The sequence below is a fragment of the Lissotriton helveticus genome, chromosome 2_1 (genome assembly GCF_964261635.1).
Source record: "Lissotriton helveticus chromosome 2_1, aLisHel1.1, whole genome shotgun sequence".
Lineage (NCBI taxonomy): Eukaryota > Metazoa > Chordata > Amphibia > Caudata > Salamandridae > Lissotriton > Lissotriton helveticus.
Window position 1 is genome coordinate 76,056,821 of NC_136059.1, and position 18,802 is coordinate 76,075,622.

Sequence of the window (18,802 nt, forward strand, 5' to 3'; positions counted from 1 at the left end):
GACAATACCTGTGGGGAGCCAAGTTCTTGGTCCGCACGGACCATAAACCCCTGATCAAAGTCCTGACGTCTAGTGGACATGCGCACGCCACCCCGAGAATAGCAAAGATGACACTAAGGCTATTAGACTTCGTGTACGAGGTGGAGTACATACCGGGGCCTCAGAACAAAGTAGCAGACTTCCTGAGTAGGGCGGCAGCCAAAGAAGGAGCGAATGAACAGGAGACGCCGGGATGGGAAGGCTACATGGTGGCGACCGTACAGGACATGGAACAAGTGATCAGTGCGCAGGAGTGGGCAGAGGCCTACAGACTGGACGAGGATTTGGAGGCGATCAAAGGGTATGTCATCCATGGGTGGCCGGAGAAGAGGCACCTAAAAGAGGACTTGAGGAGATACTGGGAGGTGAGAGATGAGCTGTCACTTGGAGAGGACCCCCAATTCCTGCTCAGGGGAGACAAAGTCATCCCCCCCCCCGAGGTCTCATTGAACACTTGATGGTGTTGTTGCATGAAGGGCACCAAGGAATCACGAAGACTAAAGCCCTAGCCAGACAGGCGTACTGGTGGCCAGCAATCGATGCTCAGGTGGAAAGGTACGTGAGACAATGTGACACCTGATCCAAGGCGGACAAATCCCAGGTCATGCTGAGACGACAGCTAGGAAAGATCCCCATGCCGGGAGGACCATGGGAAATGGTGTCCATCGACATCATTGGGCCGATCCTGAACATTGAAGGAATACAAAGGTATGCTATAGTATTAATGGACAGTTACTCCAAGTGGCCGGAGGTAGAAGTGAAGGACACAGTGGACTCCGATGCAGTGATAACATTCTTGAACGCTGTGTTCATAAAGGAAGGTATCCCTAAGGTGATAACGTGCGACAATCGCCCACAGTTCGTCTCAGCCAAGTGGGAGGCCTTCATGTCCAGGAATGGGATAGAGGTCAAGCACACTCCCATATACCACCCAGCTGGAAACGGGCTAGTGGAACGTTTCAATCGAGTTATAATGGGAACAATCCAAGCAACCATAAACGATGGACAAGATTGGGAAAAGGAATTACCCAAGATGCTATGGGCCTACCGCATCACGCCAGGCAGCACAGGCTACAGCCCCTTTAAGGTGTTAAGGGGTAAAGAACCGTTCACCAAGGACAACATCGCATGGAGGAAAATGGTGGTGCAGAGCAAATGGTCACCGGCAGTAGTGAGGAGGAATCTGGAGAAAGCGCAAGAGACCTACACAGAACAGTTCAACAAGAGACGAAATGTACAAGGAGTGGCACTAGAGAAAGGTGACTGGGTGAGAGTGAAGGTAGCGACCATGAGGAGGAAAGGAGAGAGCAAGTTCACACCACCCATGCAGGTGGTGGAACCATATGTCCGATCAGCATTACTCAGCGACGGCAAAGTATGGTCGCAGGACAGAATGGCTAAATGCAGCAAAATCCTGAAGTGGACCACAGGAGCGAAGGATGGTGTGGAAGGAGATGCAGAGATGATGAGCGAAGAATGTAGAGGAAGGAGACAAGAGCAGGTAGAAGAAGGGGCGCAGCAAGTGGAGGAGAAGGAGAACACGTATGGCGGGAGCAACAGAGAGAGAGAGAAAGGTGGCAGTACGAACTGGAAAGGAAACAATGAAGAGAGGGACGATGGAGACGGTGAAGGAACAGAAGCACGAGGAATGGCCGCCATGCCGGACACACAAGGAGGCGAGAAGGTGGAGGGAGTGGTGAGAACGAGAGCAGGAAGAATCGTGAGAACTCCCAAGAGGTTTGAGGACTTTGATATGGACATTAAGTAAGATTGTTTATTCCTAATTCAATTGTCTATTGCATAAAGGGGGGAGATATGTGGCGACGTTCTAGTTGTTGTTCATGAGCGCCGGAACCGGAAGTCTACTACCGGAACCGGAAGGCGGCCATTTTATGTGGCCCTGCCGGCTCAGAGAGTGCACGCAAGCCCCGGCGCTCCGGGGGAATAAATACTTAAGAAACACAAGACCTGACTCCGAGTTTCTTTTGGGGGTGAAAGGCGAATCTTACAACATGGAGTCATCCTCCCTGCACTCACCATACGCCCTCCTCCTCACTTCAGCCAATCAGAAGGATACAGCCACAATTTGCATAATACGGGGTCAGCGCGCCATGCTTGAACCTATACCAACACTGGCATGAATACGCTCTTCAGTGAAAGTAGAAACTAAATCTTAATGCCACCATGTACTCCTTGCCTATGTCCAATAATGCCAATTCAATAACTTACTCTAAAAAGCCACTGTGCCATAATAAAAATACGATGGCAGGTTTTCCAGTTGTTACCTCCCTGAGAAAACACTGTGAATGCTGTTCCAGCATCTGTGACTGTGCACATTGCTTGGGGTTCCAATCCAGGCATGGTTATGAATTGTTCAACCAGTAATCAGAGCAAACATGTAACCCATTAATTAGAGATAATGTTTTTTTATTATCACACATAATGCACTAACTACATCTGTAATTACTACCGTACCTAGGACAGGAAAGAATAAATTAAAATAATAAAACAAGAAAACATTGATCTCGTCGCCGATTGTTATTGTGTGATTGCCCGCAGGCTTTGGGTGTGGTGGGCCATCTATCTGCCGGTGGACCTTATAAGTCCGGCCCATCCTGTCTGTCCCTTCCTCTCCTCCCCCTCTCTCTTCTCCAGCGCATATTGTCCTCTTTCATTGGGAGAGTCTGAGCCACCAGCAAGCTAACGACCTCTTCGGCCACTGCTCCCCGATTCGCCGGCTTACTCTGCTGCGCTGGTAAGCAGGGTGCCCGCATCACGTGGAACTAAGAGGCCGTTCAAAACACACTCAGAAATGAAGTTTCTAGGTGTCCTGTTGAAATGTCTAAAGATTTGGGCCAAGTCCTCCCTTCTTTCAAGGCTCTAGAGCATGTCTTGGTGTTGAGTTGGCCATCGCTAGTCATTGGAGGTCACGTCAATGTCCTCTCCGTTGGGCTGCTTGGTGGCCATCCGCCATCTGTTGATGTGGTGGGAGCCCTTCTTCTTCTGTTCCGATTCTGGGCCCTCCTCTTCCAGTTTTTGCCTCTTGTATTTCGTCCGCCTGTTTTGGAACCACACCTTCACCTGCAGAAGAGAGAAGGAAAGTGCCCGTTAGAATGTGGGGGACGCCCAGAATTTCAGGTGACCAATCGTAGCCATACAGAGGTCCACATCAACAAGTACACTAATGGGTGACAAGTTCATTGGAGTATTAAGTCCACATAAACAAACTCTACATCCAATTATTCAATCATATTAGTAAGAAGCCTAAGCTTATATATATATAAATACAAAACAATTACTTTATACAGTAAAATAGAGGTTTTTAACCATTTGACTTCTGTGGACCCCCACTGAATCGCAACCGGAAGCTGGAGACCCCCACCTAAGCAGTTTCTAAGATTTGAACTTCAAAACAATATACAAAAGTACAGAACTAAGTACACATCATAATATAGAAAAATGTATTTGATTCCCAAAAATATGTGTGAAAAACGAAATTTTAACTTTTAGGGCAAACTTAGAGCTTTTCAAAATGTTTCCAAAAGATGAAAGGATATGCTAGACTCCAGATTATCACTTGGTCTTTTCTGCTACTAATGCATGATCTATTTTTGTTGGCACATACTAGTGCTTCGATTGAGGTCACTAACCATCCATACTAGATCTCATTCGATGTACATCCCCTACTTCCACGAATCAAATGCCTTCACATTTATAGATTGTTTTAAAATGCTCAATGTTCAATGTAATATTTTTTATGCATATACACTTTTTTTTATCTGTGCATTTTATTTAATTTTCTAAACAGTTACAGGCCACCCTGAGCTGGCGCTGCAGACTCCCAGGGGTCTATGGACCCCAGGTTAACACTCGCTGCAGTCGAGCCATCACTTGCACTGACTCTCTTTAAAGCTGTCACACTGACCAGGTGACTTCAGAAATTTGGCAAGAACAGCCACGTCTGGGGATTGCGTTTGAACAAAGGGTCTTCGCACCGGCCATAACTGGAGCTTAGTATCCAAGGAGACTTTCTTCAGATATAGGGGCACATGCATCTAGCAAAATACTGGTCGCAAATGGGCCGATTCGTAGAATCTGCCCCTTTGCGACCAGTATTTAGCCATTTGGGATGTGTCAAGCCCAAACCCAATCACAAAATAGGTAATCACAAAATTTGCGATTACCTGCTTTGCAAATTCATTTAGGGAATCACAATTTGCGATACCTTAAATGCAATGCAAGAAGCAATCTGAGATTGCGACTTAACATTAAGGAATCAAATTAACACCAACTTCAAGTTAGTGGAAATCTGCAATTCCTTAGAAAAATGCTAGAAATTGCATTTTTCGAAGTGCCCTAGCTTTTTTCTAAGTGCCAAGTGGCGCACATGTGCACACATGCCAGTTTTGGGGGTGAATCAAGGTGGTCTTTTGGCTCCCTATCGCCCTTTAAATTGGATGCAGAATTTGCGATTACCTTTTTGGTAATCGCGAATTGCAAGTGGTTTACCATTCATTCCCATGGGCCTCAAGGCCCATTTGAATGAATGGGAAGGCATTCTAGAAACCACAATTTATTTAGCGATGCCTAAATGCATAGGGAATTGCGAGTCCTTAAAAGCGATTCCTTAAAAATCGCTATTAAGTAATCGCAATTCCTTACATTGATGCATGTACCCCATAGTTTCCAAACCTACAATAGCGTGGACGCATTTTCAATATAGGAGTACGTTTGTTCCATGATCTCATGTCAGATACAAAAGCTTCTTAATTCAATTTCCTTAATCTAATTTTCAAGAGCCACGCGCCATAGTTTAGAATCGCAGCTGACGGTCAGATTCGAACTCCTATTCAGTTCTCACTGGAGGGACTAAACAGAGCAAGGGAAGCCTTTCCCTAAATATATCTCCGATATTCGTGATGATGGTGCTTGCTGACTCAGACCTGTAGTTTCTAAGCGCTGTAAAAACACTTTTTACTATGAGCCGAGTTAGTGTTCATCATTTCATCCACCAAGTGACCGCTGAAAGAATGTTTTAACGGTGTCCGCAGACTCAAGAGTCTGACACTAATTTATTTGGATGGACTAATGTTAAACAATAGCACCTTTTAAGAAAAGATCTTGCGAAACACTACAAAAGGAACCCTACATCACTTTCTGGGAGGTCTCTGTGGGCTGTGCAAGCTTTCAAGAAGCACCCTCCCTGTCCGGGAGCTCTTTGTGCGAGTGAGTGTTTCCTTGTACCCATGAGATGCACTTCTGATTGAGTGACAGTAGGTCTCACCTATGCAAGAGATATTGTCTTTGCGAACGTTATGTCCATGTTGTCTCCAATGCACTACCCTATATTTCACCCTATACCTCTCTCAATATATCCTCTCCCTCCACTCTCCGACTCATTCCAAACCTCATTCTACTACTATGATCTCCCTAATCAATTTCAAGAGATTCTTCCCTCCTCCATGTCTCCTTATACTCACCTCTTCTTACTACTGTGATCTCCCAATAAATACTTTCTAGCCTCTTCCCTCTTCTGTCCCTCCATTATCCTTTTCAATCCAACTAACAGACTCACCAGTCCACCGCTCAAATTAACTCAGATTTCACTATACTAGTCCACCACTAATCCTTTTTGGGTTCCGGAGTGGCATGCTACTTGCTGAAAAAAGCTTTGACGCCTCATCAGGGGTAGTAAGCGCTATATAAATACAATTACAATACAATACAACGTGGTCTCCATTGATGATGAATTGTGAAACCTTTGGTAAAATATAGCTAATTTCTAGCACAGATATTCCCTTGGTGCTCACACATCAAATAGCTTTGTGGGGTGTACGAGCCTGCAACTCGATATTAATTGATCGCTATATTTCTCTTTATATTCATATACAATCTTGTATGACCTAAAACATAAAAAGTAATTATTTCAATTCTGTCTTATTTATTTATATATGTATTTACTGTCCAAATGCCCTCTTTAGGACCCTTAACTCCAAATCGGACCATACGGTGGATGCGCAGTTTTGGCGGGTCGATCTTTCGATCTCGATATAGTGGTGTAACTACCACTGTACAATCTTAGTCAACAATCAATTGTTGCTCCAATAAAAGAGATCAACAACTATCGACTGTGAACAAGTAAAATGTGGAGGCTCCCCCTTTTTGCAATCTAACCCCCATATGTATAAATTGACCAATAGGCTCTTTCCCGGGAACCAATACTCTAGCATAAGGGCTTGATTTAGAGCAGGGAGGTAATGGAATATCTGGCAATAGCGCTAGCTAGACCCGTGGGTATCAGATCACTTTACATTAGGAAACACATTATTACACAGTTAAAAACAGTTACCGTTTACATCGGTTATACGAAACACATTTAAGGAGTATGGAGGAAGGATAAATAGGGCGGATCGGGGTAAGGGTGAAGGGTGTAGGGGGAAGGAGGGAGATAACGGCAGGAGAGACGAAGGAAGGTCTGCCCAATGTCCGGCTGGGTAGGTGACGGCCGAGGAGGAAATCCACAACCCATCTCCCCTATAGCTATCGGGGTAGCTCCACCGGGCATCGGTCAGGTAGCAAGGTCTACTGCACAGCACTTCTGTAATACTTCACAGCGCCTCTAGAACACTTCACAACGCCTCTAGAATACTTCACAGCGCCTCTAGAATACTTCACAACGCCTCTAGAATACTTCACATCGCTTCTGGAATACTTCACAGCGCCTCTAGAACACATCACAACGCCTCTGGAATACTTCACAGCGCCTCTAGAATACTTCACAGCACCACTAGAATACTTCACACCGCCTCTAGAATACTTCACAACGCCTCTAGAATACTTAACAATGCCTCTAGAATACTTCACAGCGCCTCTAGAACACTTCACAACGCCTCTAGAATACTTCACAGCGCCTCTAGAATACTTCACAACGCCTCTAGAATACTTCACATCGCTTCTGGAATACTTCACAGCGCCTCTAGAACACATCACAACGCCTCTGGAATACTTCACAGCGCCTCTAGAATACTTCACAGCACCACTAGAATACTTCACACCGCCTCTAGAATACTTCACAACGCCTCTAGAATACTTAACAATGCCTCTAGAATACTTCACAGCGCCTCTAGAACACTTCACAGCGCCTCTAGAATACTTCACAGCGCCTCTAGAATACTTCACAGCACTTCTGGAATACTTCACAGCGCCTCTAGAACACTTCACAATGCCTCTAGAATACTTCACAACGCCTCTAGAACACTTCACAGCGCCTCTAGAATACTTCACAACGCCTCTAGAATACTTCACAGCGCTTCTGGAATACTTCACAGCGCCTCTAGAACACATCCAATGCCTCTGGAATACTTCACAGTGCCTCTAAAATGCTTCACAGCGCCTCTGGAACACTTCACAGCGCCTCTAGAATACTTCACAGTGCTTGTGGAATACTTCACAGTGCCTCTAGAATACATCACAGCGCCTCTAGAACACTTCACAGCGCTTCTGGAATCTGGAATACTTCACAGCGCCTCCAAATAAAACCTCAGGAGGCTGTTCTCAAAACAAGAATATGTGGATCTAGGAAGTGACCTGCAGTATTGTGATTAGGAGACTGTAATATTCTCTTTTACTGTCTCTCTCTTCTTTCTTCTATTTCTATCTTACTCTTTCTATCCCTTCTATTCTAGAATTCTTATTCTGGCTTTCTAATCTGCTCTGCTAATGAAATGGACTGCTCTGCTGTGGGTCCGTTATAAATACTTACAAGACTTAAATAAAAGTCTCTATTTTAAACTGAAGACTTCCTGCCTCCAGCCTCTCCTTTCTCGGCACAGAGACCTTTGTGCCACAATGGATGTTTATCCACAAACTTCTTGTGTGGACAAGAGGTCAGCATGTGAAAATTCACTTTTGCAAAATCACACCCGTGAATGTACAGCGGCCATTTTCTCACCTGTATCTGTTTACACGTGTGAGTGCTTCTGAAAACCTGCAGCTCTCTCAGCTTCCCAGTAGTAACTGAATTTGAGATTTACAAAAAACTATGTTTAAAGCCACAGATTTTTTTTTAATACCCTTTAGTGGTTTGGCTAGTGGGCAGCCTCTCCTGCGTAAAAACGATTCTTCGACGAAGGCGCTACGAGGCGCTCCGAAGCCTCCCGGGCTCCATAGAGCGCTCTGTTTGTTGCTGTCACCGGTGTTGTTTCGAGGCCTCGGGCCAATGTGTAGGTGAAGCCGCGTGGTACGGGCGGGTCCTTCCCTCCTTTGTCGGGTACAATGCGTGTTTGTGTGTCTGTCCCTGTCCGCATGTCCGGCTGACACCTGCCCTCGGGGGCCCGGGCCGGCAGGGCCACTTTCCCAGGACAGGAGAAGCATCCTCTGTTTACTGTTTGTCGCTGGACCGCGTCCACGGCGAGGTGTTTATGCCACACCCGGCCTGGTCATGGGGTCTGCTCTGTCAGCAGCCCTGGCGATAAAAGGGACCCCCGGCGGCGGGGCCCCTGGACGCTGAAAGATCTCCACGCTGCTGCCCGCAGACCCTGGCCTCCAAAGATGGCGCTGGCGAGTGACGCACAGGAAGTCCCAGGTGATGCCCTGCAGGCTGTCCTGCTGCTGTCCTCAAGGTGGTCTGCACAAGGGAAGCCCACCCTCACAGGTACCGCTGGTCGGCTCCGGTGGCTTAGTGGAGTCATGCAGCCTGTGTCCGACCTCATGGTCACAGGTTCAAATCCTGGTGGGTCCACTCAGCCTTTCATCCTGCTGACGTCGATAAAATGAGTAATATTGAGTTGGGTAAGGATAAACATCTGTTTTTCAGCGCCAAGATACCCGTGGGTGAACGTATTATGTTCTTGTCAGCAAGGCCCGGCCTGCCAGGGACCGGTGGCCTGCCCAAAATGGAGCCAGTGACATCAATCAAAATGATGGCGACCACTGCAGAACTCTGTGAGGGCCTGCACACTGGTTATTTATAGACAATAGTGACGGAGAAAGGGGATACGGCCCGCCGCGGAGATACCACAGTGGAGAACGGGCTGTGGATCCCTTGAGCCGCCCGCTACCACCTATGCTGGCTTGGGCCGGCCAGATGCACTGCAGAGGGTCATTGCCTGACCTTAAGATGGCTACCTAACTGCCCGGACTGAACCCATCCCGATGCAGCCTCCCTCTCCCCACTGATATAATTGGAGTGCATTTGACGCATCCTAGCACCTGCCATATAGACTGTGGTCCCGAGGCGCCTGTTTCAACCATCTCCGGACATCGGATGGCCGAGAGCGTCTGACGCTGTGGCCGCCGTTCCAACCGGTCGCAGCAACACAAGGATACTGCCGAAAATCTCACCCGGCGTTTTAACCTCAAGATGGCGCCTGAGAAGGAACGGTCCTGCTTTTTGTAATGACTCGAAGCAGATCCATGGGAACTTTTATCGAACTACCTACCCCCTACCCCTCCCCGCTCTACTCTTCTCCACTTTCCTGCTACTGACCTCTGCCTTCACCTGTCCTGGCCCTTAGTCCCCAACCTGTGTCCATCGCTCCTGTCCCCCAGCTACAGCATGTCCATCGCTCCTGTCCACTCCTGTCCACCAGCTGGCGCATGTCCATTGCTCCTGTCCACCAGCTGGGGCATGTCCATCGCTCCTGTCCCCCAGCTGGGTCATGTCCATCGCTCCTGCCCACCATCTGGGGCATGTACATTGCTCCTGTCCACCAGCTGGAGCATATCCATCGCTACTGTCCACCAGCTGGGGCATGTCCATTACTCCTGTCCACTAGCTGGGGCATGTCAATTGCTCCTGTCCCCCAGCTGGGGCATGTCCATCGCTCCTGTCCACCAGCTGGGGCATGTCCATTGCTCCTGTCCCCCAGCTTCAGCATGTCCATCGCTCCCGTCCAACAGCGGGAGCATGTCCATCGCTCCTGTCCCCCAGCTGGGGCATGTCCATCGCTCCTGCCCACCATCTGGGGCATGTACATTGCTGCTGTCCACAAGCTGGGGCATGTCAATTGCTCCTGTCCCCCTGCTGGGGCATGTCCACTGCTCCTGTCCAACAGCTGTGTGCATGTCCACTGCTCCTGTCCCCCAGCTGGGGAATGTCCATCGCTCCTGTCCACCAGCTGGGGCATGTCCATCGCTCCTGTCCCCCAGCTGCAGCATGTCCATCGCTCCTGTCCCCCAGCTGCAGCATGTTCATCGCTCCTGTCCACCAGCTGCAGCATGTCCATCGCTCCTGTCCCTCAGCTGCAGCATGTCCATCGCTCCTGTCCCCCAGCTGCAGCATGTTCATCGCTCCTGTCCACCAGCTGGAGCATGTCCATCGCTCCTGTCCACCAGCTGGAACATGTCCATCGCTCCTGTCCCCCAGCTGCAGCATGTCCATCGCTCCTGTCCCCCAGCTGCAGCATGTCCATCGCTCCTGTCCACCAGCTGCAGCATGTCCATCGCTCCTGTCCACCAGCTGGAACATGTCCATCGCTCCTGTCCCCCAGCTGCAGCATGTCCATCGCTCCTGTCCACCAGCTGCAGCATGTCCATCGCTCCTGTCCACCAGCTGGAACATGTCCATTGATCCTGTCTGCTCCTGTGCCCCAGCTGCAGCATGTACATTGCTCCTGTCCCCGAGCTGCAGCATGTCCATCGCTCCTGTTCCCCAGCTGCAGCATGTCCATCGCTCCTGTCCCCCAGCTGCAGCATGTCCATTGCTCCTGTCCCCCAGCTACAGCATGTCCATCGCTCCTGTCCCCCAGCTGCAGCATGTCCATTGCTCCTGTCCCCCAGCTGCAGCATGTCCATTGCTCCTGTCCCCCAGCTACAGCATGTCCATCGCTCCTGTCCCCCAGCTGCAGCATTTCCATCGCTCCTGTCCACCAGCAGCAGTATGTCCATCGCTCCTGTCCCCCAGCTGCAGCATGTCCATCGATCCTGCCCCCGGCTGCAGCATGTCCATCGCTCCTCTCGTCCCCCAGCTGCAGCATGCCCATTGCTGCTGTCCCCCAGCTGCAGCATGTTCATCGCTCCTGTCCACCAGCTGCAGCATGTCATCACTGCTGTCCCCCAGATGAAGCATGTTCATTGCTCCTGTCCACCAGCTGCAGCATGTTCATCGCTTCTGTCCCCCAGCAGCAGCATGACCATCGCTCCTGTCCACCAGCTGCAGCATGTCCATCGCTCCTGTCCCCCAGCTGCAGCATGTCCATTGCTCCTGTCCCCCAGTTGCAGCATGTCCATCGCTCCTGTCCCCCAGCTGCAGCATGTCCATCTCTCCTGTCCACCAGCTGGAACATGTCCATCGCTCCTGTCCCCCAGCTGAAGCATGTCCATCGCTCCTGTCCCCCAGCTGTAGCATGTCCATTGCTCCAGTCCCCCAGATGCAGCATGTCCATCGATCCTGCCCCCGGCTGCATCATGTCCATCGCTCCTGTCCACCAGCTGGAACATGTCCATCGCTCCTGTCCCCCAGCTGAAGCATGTCCATTGCTCCTGTCCCCAGCTGCAGCATGTCCATTGCTCCAGTCCCCCAGAAGCAGCATTTCCATCGATCCTGCCCCCGGCTGCAGCATGTCCATCGCTCCTCTCGTCCCCCAGCTGCAGCATGTCCATTGCTGCTGTCCCCCAGCTGCAGCATGTTCATCGCTCCTGTCCACCAGCTGCAGCATGTCATCACTGCTGTCCCCCAGATGAAGCATGTTCATTGCTCCTGTCCACCAGCTGCAGCATGTTCATCGCTCCTGTCCCCCAGCAGCAGCATGACCATCGCTCCTGTCCACCAGCTGCAGCATGTCCATCGCTCCTGTCCCCCAGCTGCAGCATGTCCATTGCTCCTGTCCCCCAGTTGCAGCATGTCCATCGCTCCTGTCCCCCAGCTGCAGCATGTCCATCGCTCCTGTCCCCCAGCTGCAGCATGTCCATTGCTCCTGTCCACCAGCTGCAGCATGTCCATCGCTCCAGTCCCCCAGCTGGGGCATGTCCATCGCTCCTGTCCACTCCTGTCCTCAAGCTTCAGCATGTCCATTGCTTCTGTCCACCAGCTGCAGCATGTCCATCGCTCCTGTCCCCCAGCTTCAGCATGTCCATCGCTCCTGTCCCCCAGCTTCAGCATGTCCATTGCTCCTGTCCGCTCCTGTGCCCCAGCTGCAGCATGTACATTGCTCCTGTCCCCGAGCTGCAGCATGTCCATCGCTCCTGTCCCCTAGCTGCAACATGTCCATCGCTCCTGTCCCCCAGCTTCAGCATGTCCATTACTCCTGTCCGCTCCTGTGCCCCAGCTGCAGCATGTACATTGCTCCTGTCCCCGAGCTGCAGCATGTCCATCGCTCCTGTCCCCCAGCTGCAGCATGTCCATTGCTCCTGTCCCCCAGCTGCAGCATGTTCATTGCTGTTGTCCACCAGCTTCAGCATATCCATTGCTCCCTTCCACCAGCTACAGCATGTCCATCGCTCCTGTCCCCCAGCTGCAGCATGTCCATCGCTCCTGTCCACCAGCTGCAGCATGTCCATCGCTCCTGTCCACCAGCTGGAACATGTCCATCGCTCCTGTCCCCCAGCTGCAGCATGTCCATCGCTCCTGTCCCCCAGCTGCAGCATGTCCATCGCTCCTGTCCACCAGCTGCAGCATGTCCATCGCTCCTGTCCACCAGCTGGAACATGTCCATTGATCCTGTCTGCTCCTGTGCCCCAGCTGCAGCATGTACATTGCTCCTGTCCCCGAGCTGCAGCATGTCCATCGCTCCTGTTCCCCAGCTGCAGCATGTCCATCGCTCCTGTCCCCCAGCTGCAGCATGTCCATTGCTCCTGTCCCCCAGCTACAGCATGTCCATCGCTCCTGTCCCCCAGCTGCAGCATGTCCATTGCTCCTGTCCCCCAGCTGCAGCATGTCCATTGCTCCTGTCCCCCAGCTACAGCATGTCCATCGCTCCTGTCCCCCAGCTGCAGCATTTCCATCGCTCCTGTCCACCAGCAGCAGTATGTCCATCGCTCCTGTCCCCCAGCTGCAGCATGTCCATCGATCCTGCCCCCGGCTGCAGCATGTCCATCGCTCCTCTCGTCCCCCAGCTGCAGCATGCCCATTGCTGCTGTCCCCCAGCTGCAGCATGTTCATCGCTCCTGTCCACCAGCTGCAGCATGTCATCACTGCTGTCCCCCAGATGAAGCATGTTCATTGCTCCTGTCCACCAGCTGCAGCATGTTCATCGCTTCTGTCTCCCAGCAGCAGCATGACCATCGCTCCTGTCCACCAGCTGCAGCATGTCCATCGCTCCTGTCCCCCAGCTGCAGCATGTCCATTGCTCCTGTCCCCCAGTTGCAGCATGTCCATCGCTCCTGTCCCCCAGCTGCAGCATGTCCATCTCTCCTGTCCACCAGCTGGAACATGTCCATCGCTCCTGTCCCCCAGCTGAAGCATGTCCATCGCTCCTGTCCCCCAGCTGCAGCATGTCCATTGCTCCAGTCCCCCAGATGCAGCATGTCCATCGATCCTGCCCCCGGCTGCAGCATGTCCATCGCTCCTGTCCACCAGCTGGAACATGTCCATCGCTCCTGTCCCCCAGCTGAAGCATGTCCATTGCTCCTGTCCCCAGCTGCAGCATGTCCATTGCTCCAGTCCCCCAGATGCAGCATGTCCATCGATCCTGCCCCCGGCTGCAGCATGTCCATCGCTCCTCTCGTCCCCCAGCTGCAGCATGTCCATTGCTGCTGTCCCCCAGCTGCAGCATGTTCATCGCTCCTGTCCACCAGCTGCAGCATGTCATCACTGCTGTCCCCCAGATGAAGCATGTTCATTGCTCCTGTCCACCAGCTGCAGCATGTTCATCGCTCCTGTCCCCCAGCAGCAGCATGACCATCGCTCCTGTCCACCAGCTGCAGCATGTCCATCGCTCCTGTCCCCCAGCTGCAGCATGTCCATTGCTCCTGTCCCCCAGTTGCAGCATGTCCATCGCTCCTGTCCCCCAGCTGCAGCATGTCCATCGCTCCTGTCCCCCAGCTGCAGCATGTCCATTGCTCCTGTCCACCAGCTGCAGCATGTCCATCGCTCCAGTCCCCCAGCTGGGGCATGTCCATCGCTCCTGTCCACTCCTGTCCTCAAGCTTCAGCATGTCCATTGCTTCTGTCCACCAGCTGCAGCATGTCCATCGCTCCTGTCCCCCAGCTTCAGCATGTCCATCGCTCCTGTCCCCCAGCTTCAGCATGTCCATTGCTCCTGTCCGCTCCTGTGCCCCAGCTGCAGCATGTACATTGCTCCTGTCCCCGAGCTGCAGCATGTCCATCGCTCCTGTCCCCTAGCTGCAACATGTCCATCGCTCCTGTCCCCCAGCTTCAGCATGTCCATTACTCCTGTCCGCTCCTGTGCCCCAGCTGCAGCATGTACATTGCTCCTGTCCCTGAGCTGCAGCATGTCCATCGCTCCTGTCCCCCAGCTGCAGCATGTCCATTGCTCCTGTCCCCCAGCTGCAGCATGTTCATTGCTGTTGTCCACCAGCTTCAGCATATCCATTGCTCCCTTCCACCAGCTACAGCATGTCCATCGCTCCTGTCCACCAGCTGCTGCATGTCCATCGTTCCTGTCCCCCAGCTGCAGCATGCCCATTGCTCCTGTCCGCTCCTGTGCCCCAGCTGCAGCATGTCCATTGCTCCTGTCCGCTCCTGTGCCCCAGCTGCAGCATGTCCATTGCTCCTGTCCGCTCCTGTGCCCCAGCTGCAGCATGTCCATCGCTCCTGTCCACCAGCTGCTGCATGTCCATTGCTCCTGTCCCCCAGCTGCAGCATGCCCATTGCTCCTGTCCGCTCCTGTGCCCCAGCTGCAGCATGTCCATTGCTCCTGTCCGCTCCTGTGCCCCAGCTGCAGCATGTCCATTGCTCCTGTCCGCTCCTGTGCCCCAGCTGCAGCATGTCCATTGCTCCTGTCCGCTCCTGTGCCCCAGCTGCAGCATGCCCATTGCTCCTGTCCGCTCCTGTGCCCCAGCTGCAGCATGTCTATTGCTCCTGTCCGCTCCTGTGCCCCAGCTGCAGCATGTCCATCGCTCCTGTCCCCCAGCTGCAGCATGTCCATCGCTCCTGTCCACCAGCTGCTGCATGTCCATTGCTCCTGTCCCCCAGCTGCAGCATGCCCATTGCTCCTGTGCCCCAGCTGCAGCATGTCCATTGCTCCTGTCCGCTCCTGTGCCCCAGCTGCAGCATGTCCATTGCTCCTGTCCGCTCCTGTGCCCCAGCTGCAGCATGTCCATTGCTCCTGTCCGCTCCTGTCCCCCAGCTGCAGCATGTCCATCGCTCCTGTCCGCTCCTGTCCCCCAGCTGCAGCATGTCCATTGCTCCTGTCCGCTCCTGTGCCCCAGCTGCAGCATGTCCATTGCTCCTGTCCGCTCCTGTGCCCCAGCTGCAGCATGCCCATTGCTCCTGTCCGCTCCTGTCCCCCAGCTGCAGCATGTCCATCGCTCCTGTCCACCAGCTGCAGCATGTCCATCGCTCCTGTCCGCTCCTGTCCCCCAGCTGCAGCATGTCCATCGCTCCTGTCCACCAGCTGCAGCATGTCCATCGCTCCTGTCCCCCAGCTGCAGCATGTCCATCGCTCCTGTCCCCCAGCTGCAGCATGTCCATCGCTCCTGTCCCCCAGCTGGATCATGTCAAAATACTAGATTGCATGAAACATAGAATGGGAGTAGAGGGTACAGTCCTAAAATGGTTCAGCTCTTTCTTAGAAAAAATTCATAGTCAACCAAATGTTATCAGTTTCATCCAGAAATCCAATTGGAGCTCCGCAGGGCTCCACTCTATCCCTGGCGTTATTCAATCTGTATGTAGAACTACTCACGGAAACACTGCAACGAGCAAACATTTCTTTCCACATGTACGCTGATGACACTCAGCTGTACATCAAAGTCACGTTGACAGAAGAGATAGGTATCATGAACCAGGCACTAAAGACAAACAATCATTGGCTAACCAGTAACCATCCGAAGCTTAACCCACATACAACCGAATTCCTGCTGATCTCCCCGGAGAAAAGCTCCACGAACATTATAGAGGGGTCCAATCTGATCACGGCATTAAACTGTACTCCGAAGATTGTTGATTCCACTAAATCCTTGGGAATTATTCTGGACCAAAACTTGAACATGCTATCACATATTAACACCATGGCAAAAAGCGCCTGATTCCATTTAAGCTACCTCAGAAAACTGAAACCATTTTTAAATAAGTCAGACCTCAAAACAGCAGTTCAGGCACTTGTCATGTCAAGGATAGAATATGGTTGCACAACGCGGCCCGTCTTCCCAAGATCTCAACAGCCCCACTGAAAGCTTGTCTCAATGCGGCCACAAGACTTATATCGGGATCCAAAAAATTCGACCGCATAACCCCTCATTTGAAAGCTCTCAACTGGCTTACCTACGAAGAAAGAGTACATTTTAAGTTGGCATGCATCACTCACAAGGCGGTACATTACCAAACACCTGTGTACGTAGCCCAGAAAATCACTCTATCTGCGGGATGCCGTGTCTCTAGGAGCCGTGGAGATCTACTACTGGAGCCGGCCCGTTTTCATAAGAAAATAACTTATGACCGAGCGTTCTCTGGCGCAGCTCCTAGAATCTGGAACGCTCTCCCCCCTAACATTAGAAAAAACTCGTCCATTTCTGCATTCAAAAACAAAGCAAAATCCTTTCATATGAGTAAATACCTCCCATAACTTCAACAGACTCACCAGCATCATGAATCCTTCCTGATCAGTTACACGCTACCTTTCTTTGAACATTAACCTTTTGTGGTTTGTATATTTGTATATTAAGCTTAATGTTTTGCTCTAAATCATTGTACAACAACCGATGACTTGGTAACATAACTGTTTTGGAAATGAAAATGTAAAGCGATCGGACACCCTACTCAGGGTCATGTTCGCGCTATATAAAACACCAAATAAATAAATGTCTATCGCTCCTGTCCACCAGCTGCAGCATGGCACCATCGCTCCTGTCCATTCTTGCTGACATACATGTCCTCAACAGAACCAAGGAATGTAATCTGTTCCCCCCCCCAGTGCCGACTGCGAAGAGGCACGTTGTCCATTTCTTTAAAGTAGGGGTGTACGGTATAGGTACAGGACCGCCGGATCCAGGCCAGATTTTCACGCTAGTCACTGGCAAGGTAGATGATTTACATTTAGATCAATTGTATGTCAGTGTGTCTTCTGTGGATGACCTTAAGTTCCCGCCCTGCTTGACCAACGTTACGCACCCCTGCACAGACAGCCAATAGGAATGACTCTTACATCTTCCTAGAAAGGCTTGCCGGCTTGAGACCTGTCAGAGGGCGCATGGAGATGGTCTTTCAAGGGTGGCGATCTTACCATAGTCAAGAAGGAAAAAAGCGTGACGTGTGCTAGAGTAGAATGTTCCACCTACGCAGAATGAAAGGTGACAGGTCGCTTTGGTGAGATCTGACCTAGAACCACTGTGACACTGGCCGGTGAATCTCAAACATGTGTGTCAATGCTGGACCAGTAATCCGGAGTCATACCGCCTCTTCAGGATATCCACATGAGATAAAGTTACATACTGGAAATTTAAATAGACTTCATTTACATAATCAATCGTCGGCCTGGAGCCCTGGAACGGTTCTAGCCTAATGGACCACACTGGACCCCCTGAAAGATGCCGGGGCATTTCCAAGAGACAAGGAACAACAAATCCTGTTATTCTGATAAATTTGCTGAACTTCCGAATTTGCTCCAGAATAAAATCTTAAAAAACATGAGAGATCAAGCTAAAATACCTTTAAAATACTAATTTTTACTGGAACCTGTCTGTAAGTTTTTCGTTTATGTCACCTACGTGTTTGGTAGGTGTAGTTATATATCAGAAATATGGTTATTGATACATACTAAAAGTACATCTCCCTGGCCATGGTGGGGCTGCGACCCCTACATATTGCAAAATAACCTAATAAAATTTGTTATAAAAAAATAAATACTCATTTTGCACAGCAAATGTCTGAAGCTGCTGCAGAGAAATTAAATGCATTTTTATGTATCAGCAAAGAAAACATATTTAAGCAGAATTCATTGGGTGAGAAGATGGTGTGATGGCAATTACACACGCTGACGGGTTTCGAGATATGCAGCGCGAAGCGCCAGCTCTCATTTGGCCCAATTCCTCACAATGTGAAAATGCAAACTCTGCATATTTAATGTTCAGTTTTTTTACTTCCCAGATCAGATGTATATGAGTTAATATGAGGCTGCGGAGGAAGAGGACGGAGGTCTTGGCTTAGTTACACTGAATTTGGGCTGATTTTGGGCTACCGTGCGATGAGCACAAGAGTGGGCGTACGATAGAATGGACAATGAAATGTGCCAGAGAGACGCACACCCATTTAATCTGTAGAATGGTTCAGTCCAGCTGTGTTCTGATGAAGGGCAATCAGAAAGGAATGTGAAAGGACTGACTGGTGTGCCACCAGTGGTTAGTGATACAAAAGGGGATGATGGACGGAGCGTTTGAGCAAATCAAACACTCACCCCCAGTCTACTGATCTGGGTTTAATCCATCACCATTCTTTAGTTCACTCAGCCACCCCAGTTCAGACATGGCCATATGCAAATCAGTCTGACCCTGTGCCTCATGGGAACAGTCCAGCCCGAACTGCCAAGCCATGTCTTCCCTGGACCGGAAACAAGCATCCTGGGACCGGTTTCGGATTCATAATCCTCATCAGCCAGGCTATATTGAATCCAGTGGCCAAGTGAGCAAGGGACTCACGTCCGAGCATA

The 18,802-nt window shown here is 51.0% G+C and overlaps 1 protein-coding gene across 1 annotated transcript in view; it reads right to left on the reverse strand.

Moving 5' to 3' along the window:
- Nucleotides 1-2,451: 2,451 nt before the first annotated feature.
- Nucleotides 2,452-18,802, reverse strand: part of LOC144819224 (homeobox protein EMX1) — a 74,058-nt gene continuing 57,707 nt past the window's right edge. Inside the window, exon 3 of the mRNA XM_078677193.1 lies at nucleotides 2,452-3,120. Within this exon, the coding sequence (XP_078533319.1) occupies nucleotides 2,953-3,120 (168 nt within the window). The 3' untranslated portion in view covers nucleotides 2,452-2,952. The remainder of the gene's footprint in view (nucleotides 3,121-18,802) is intronic.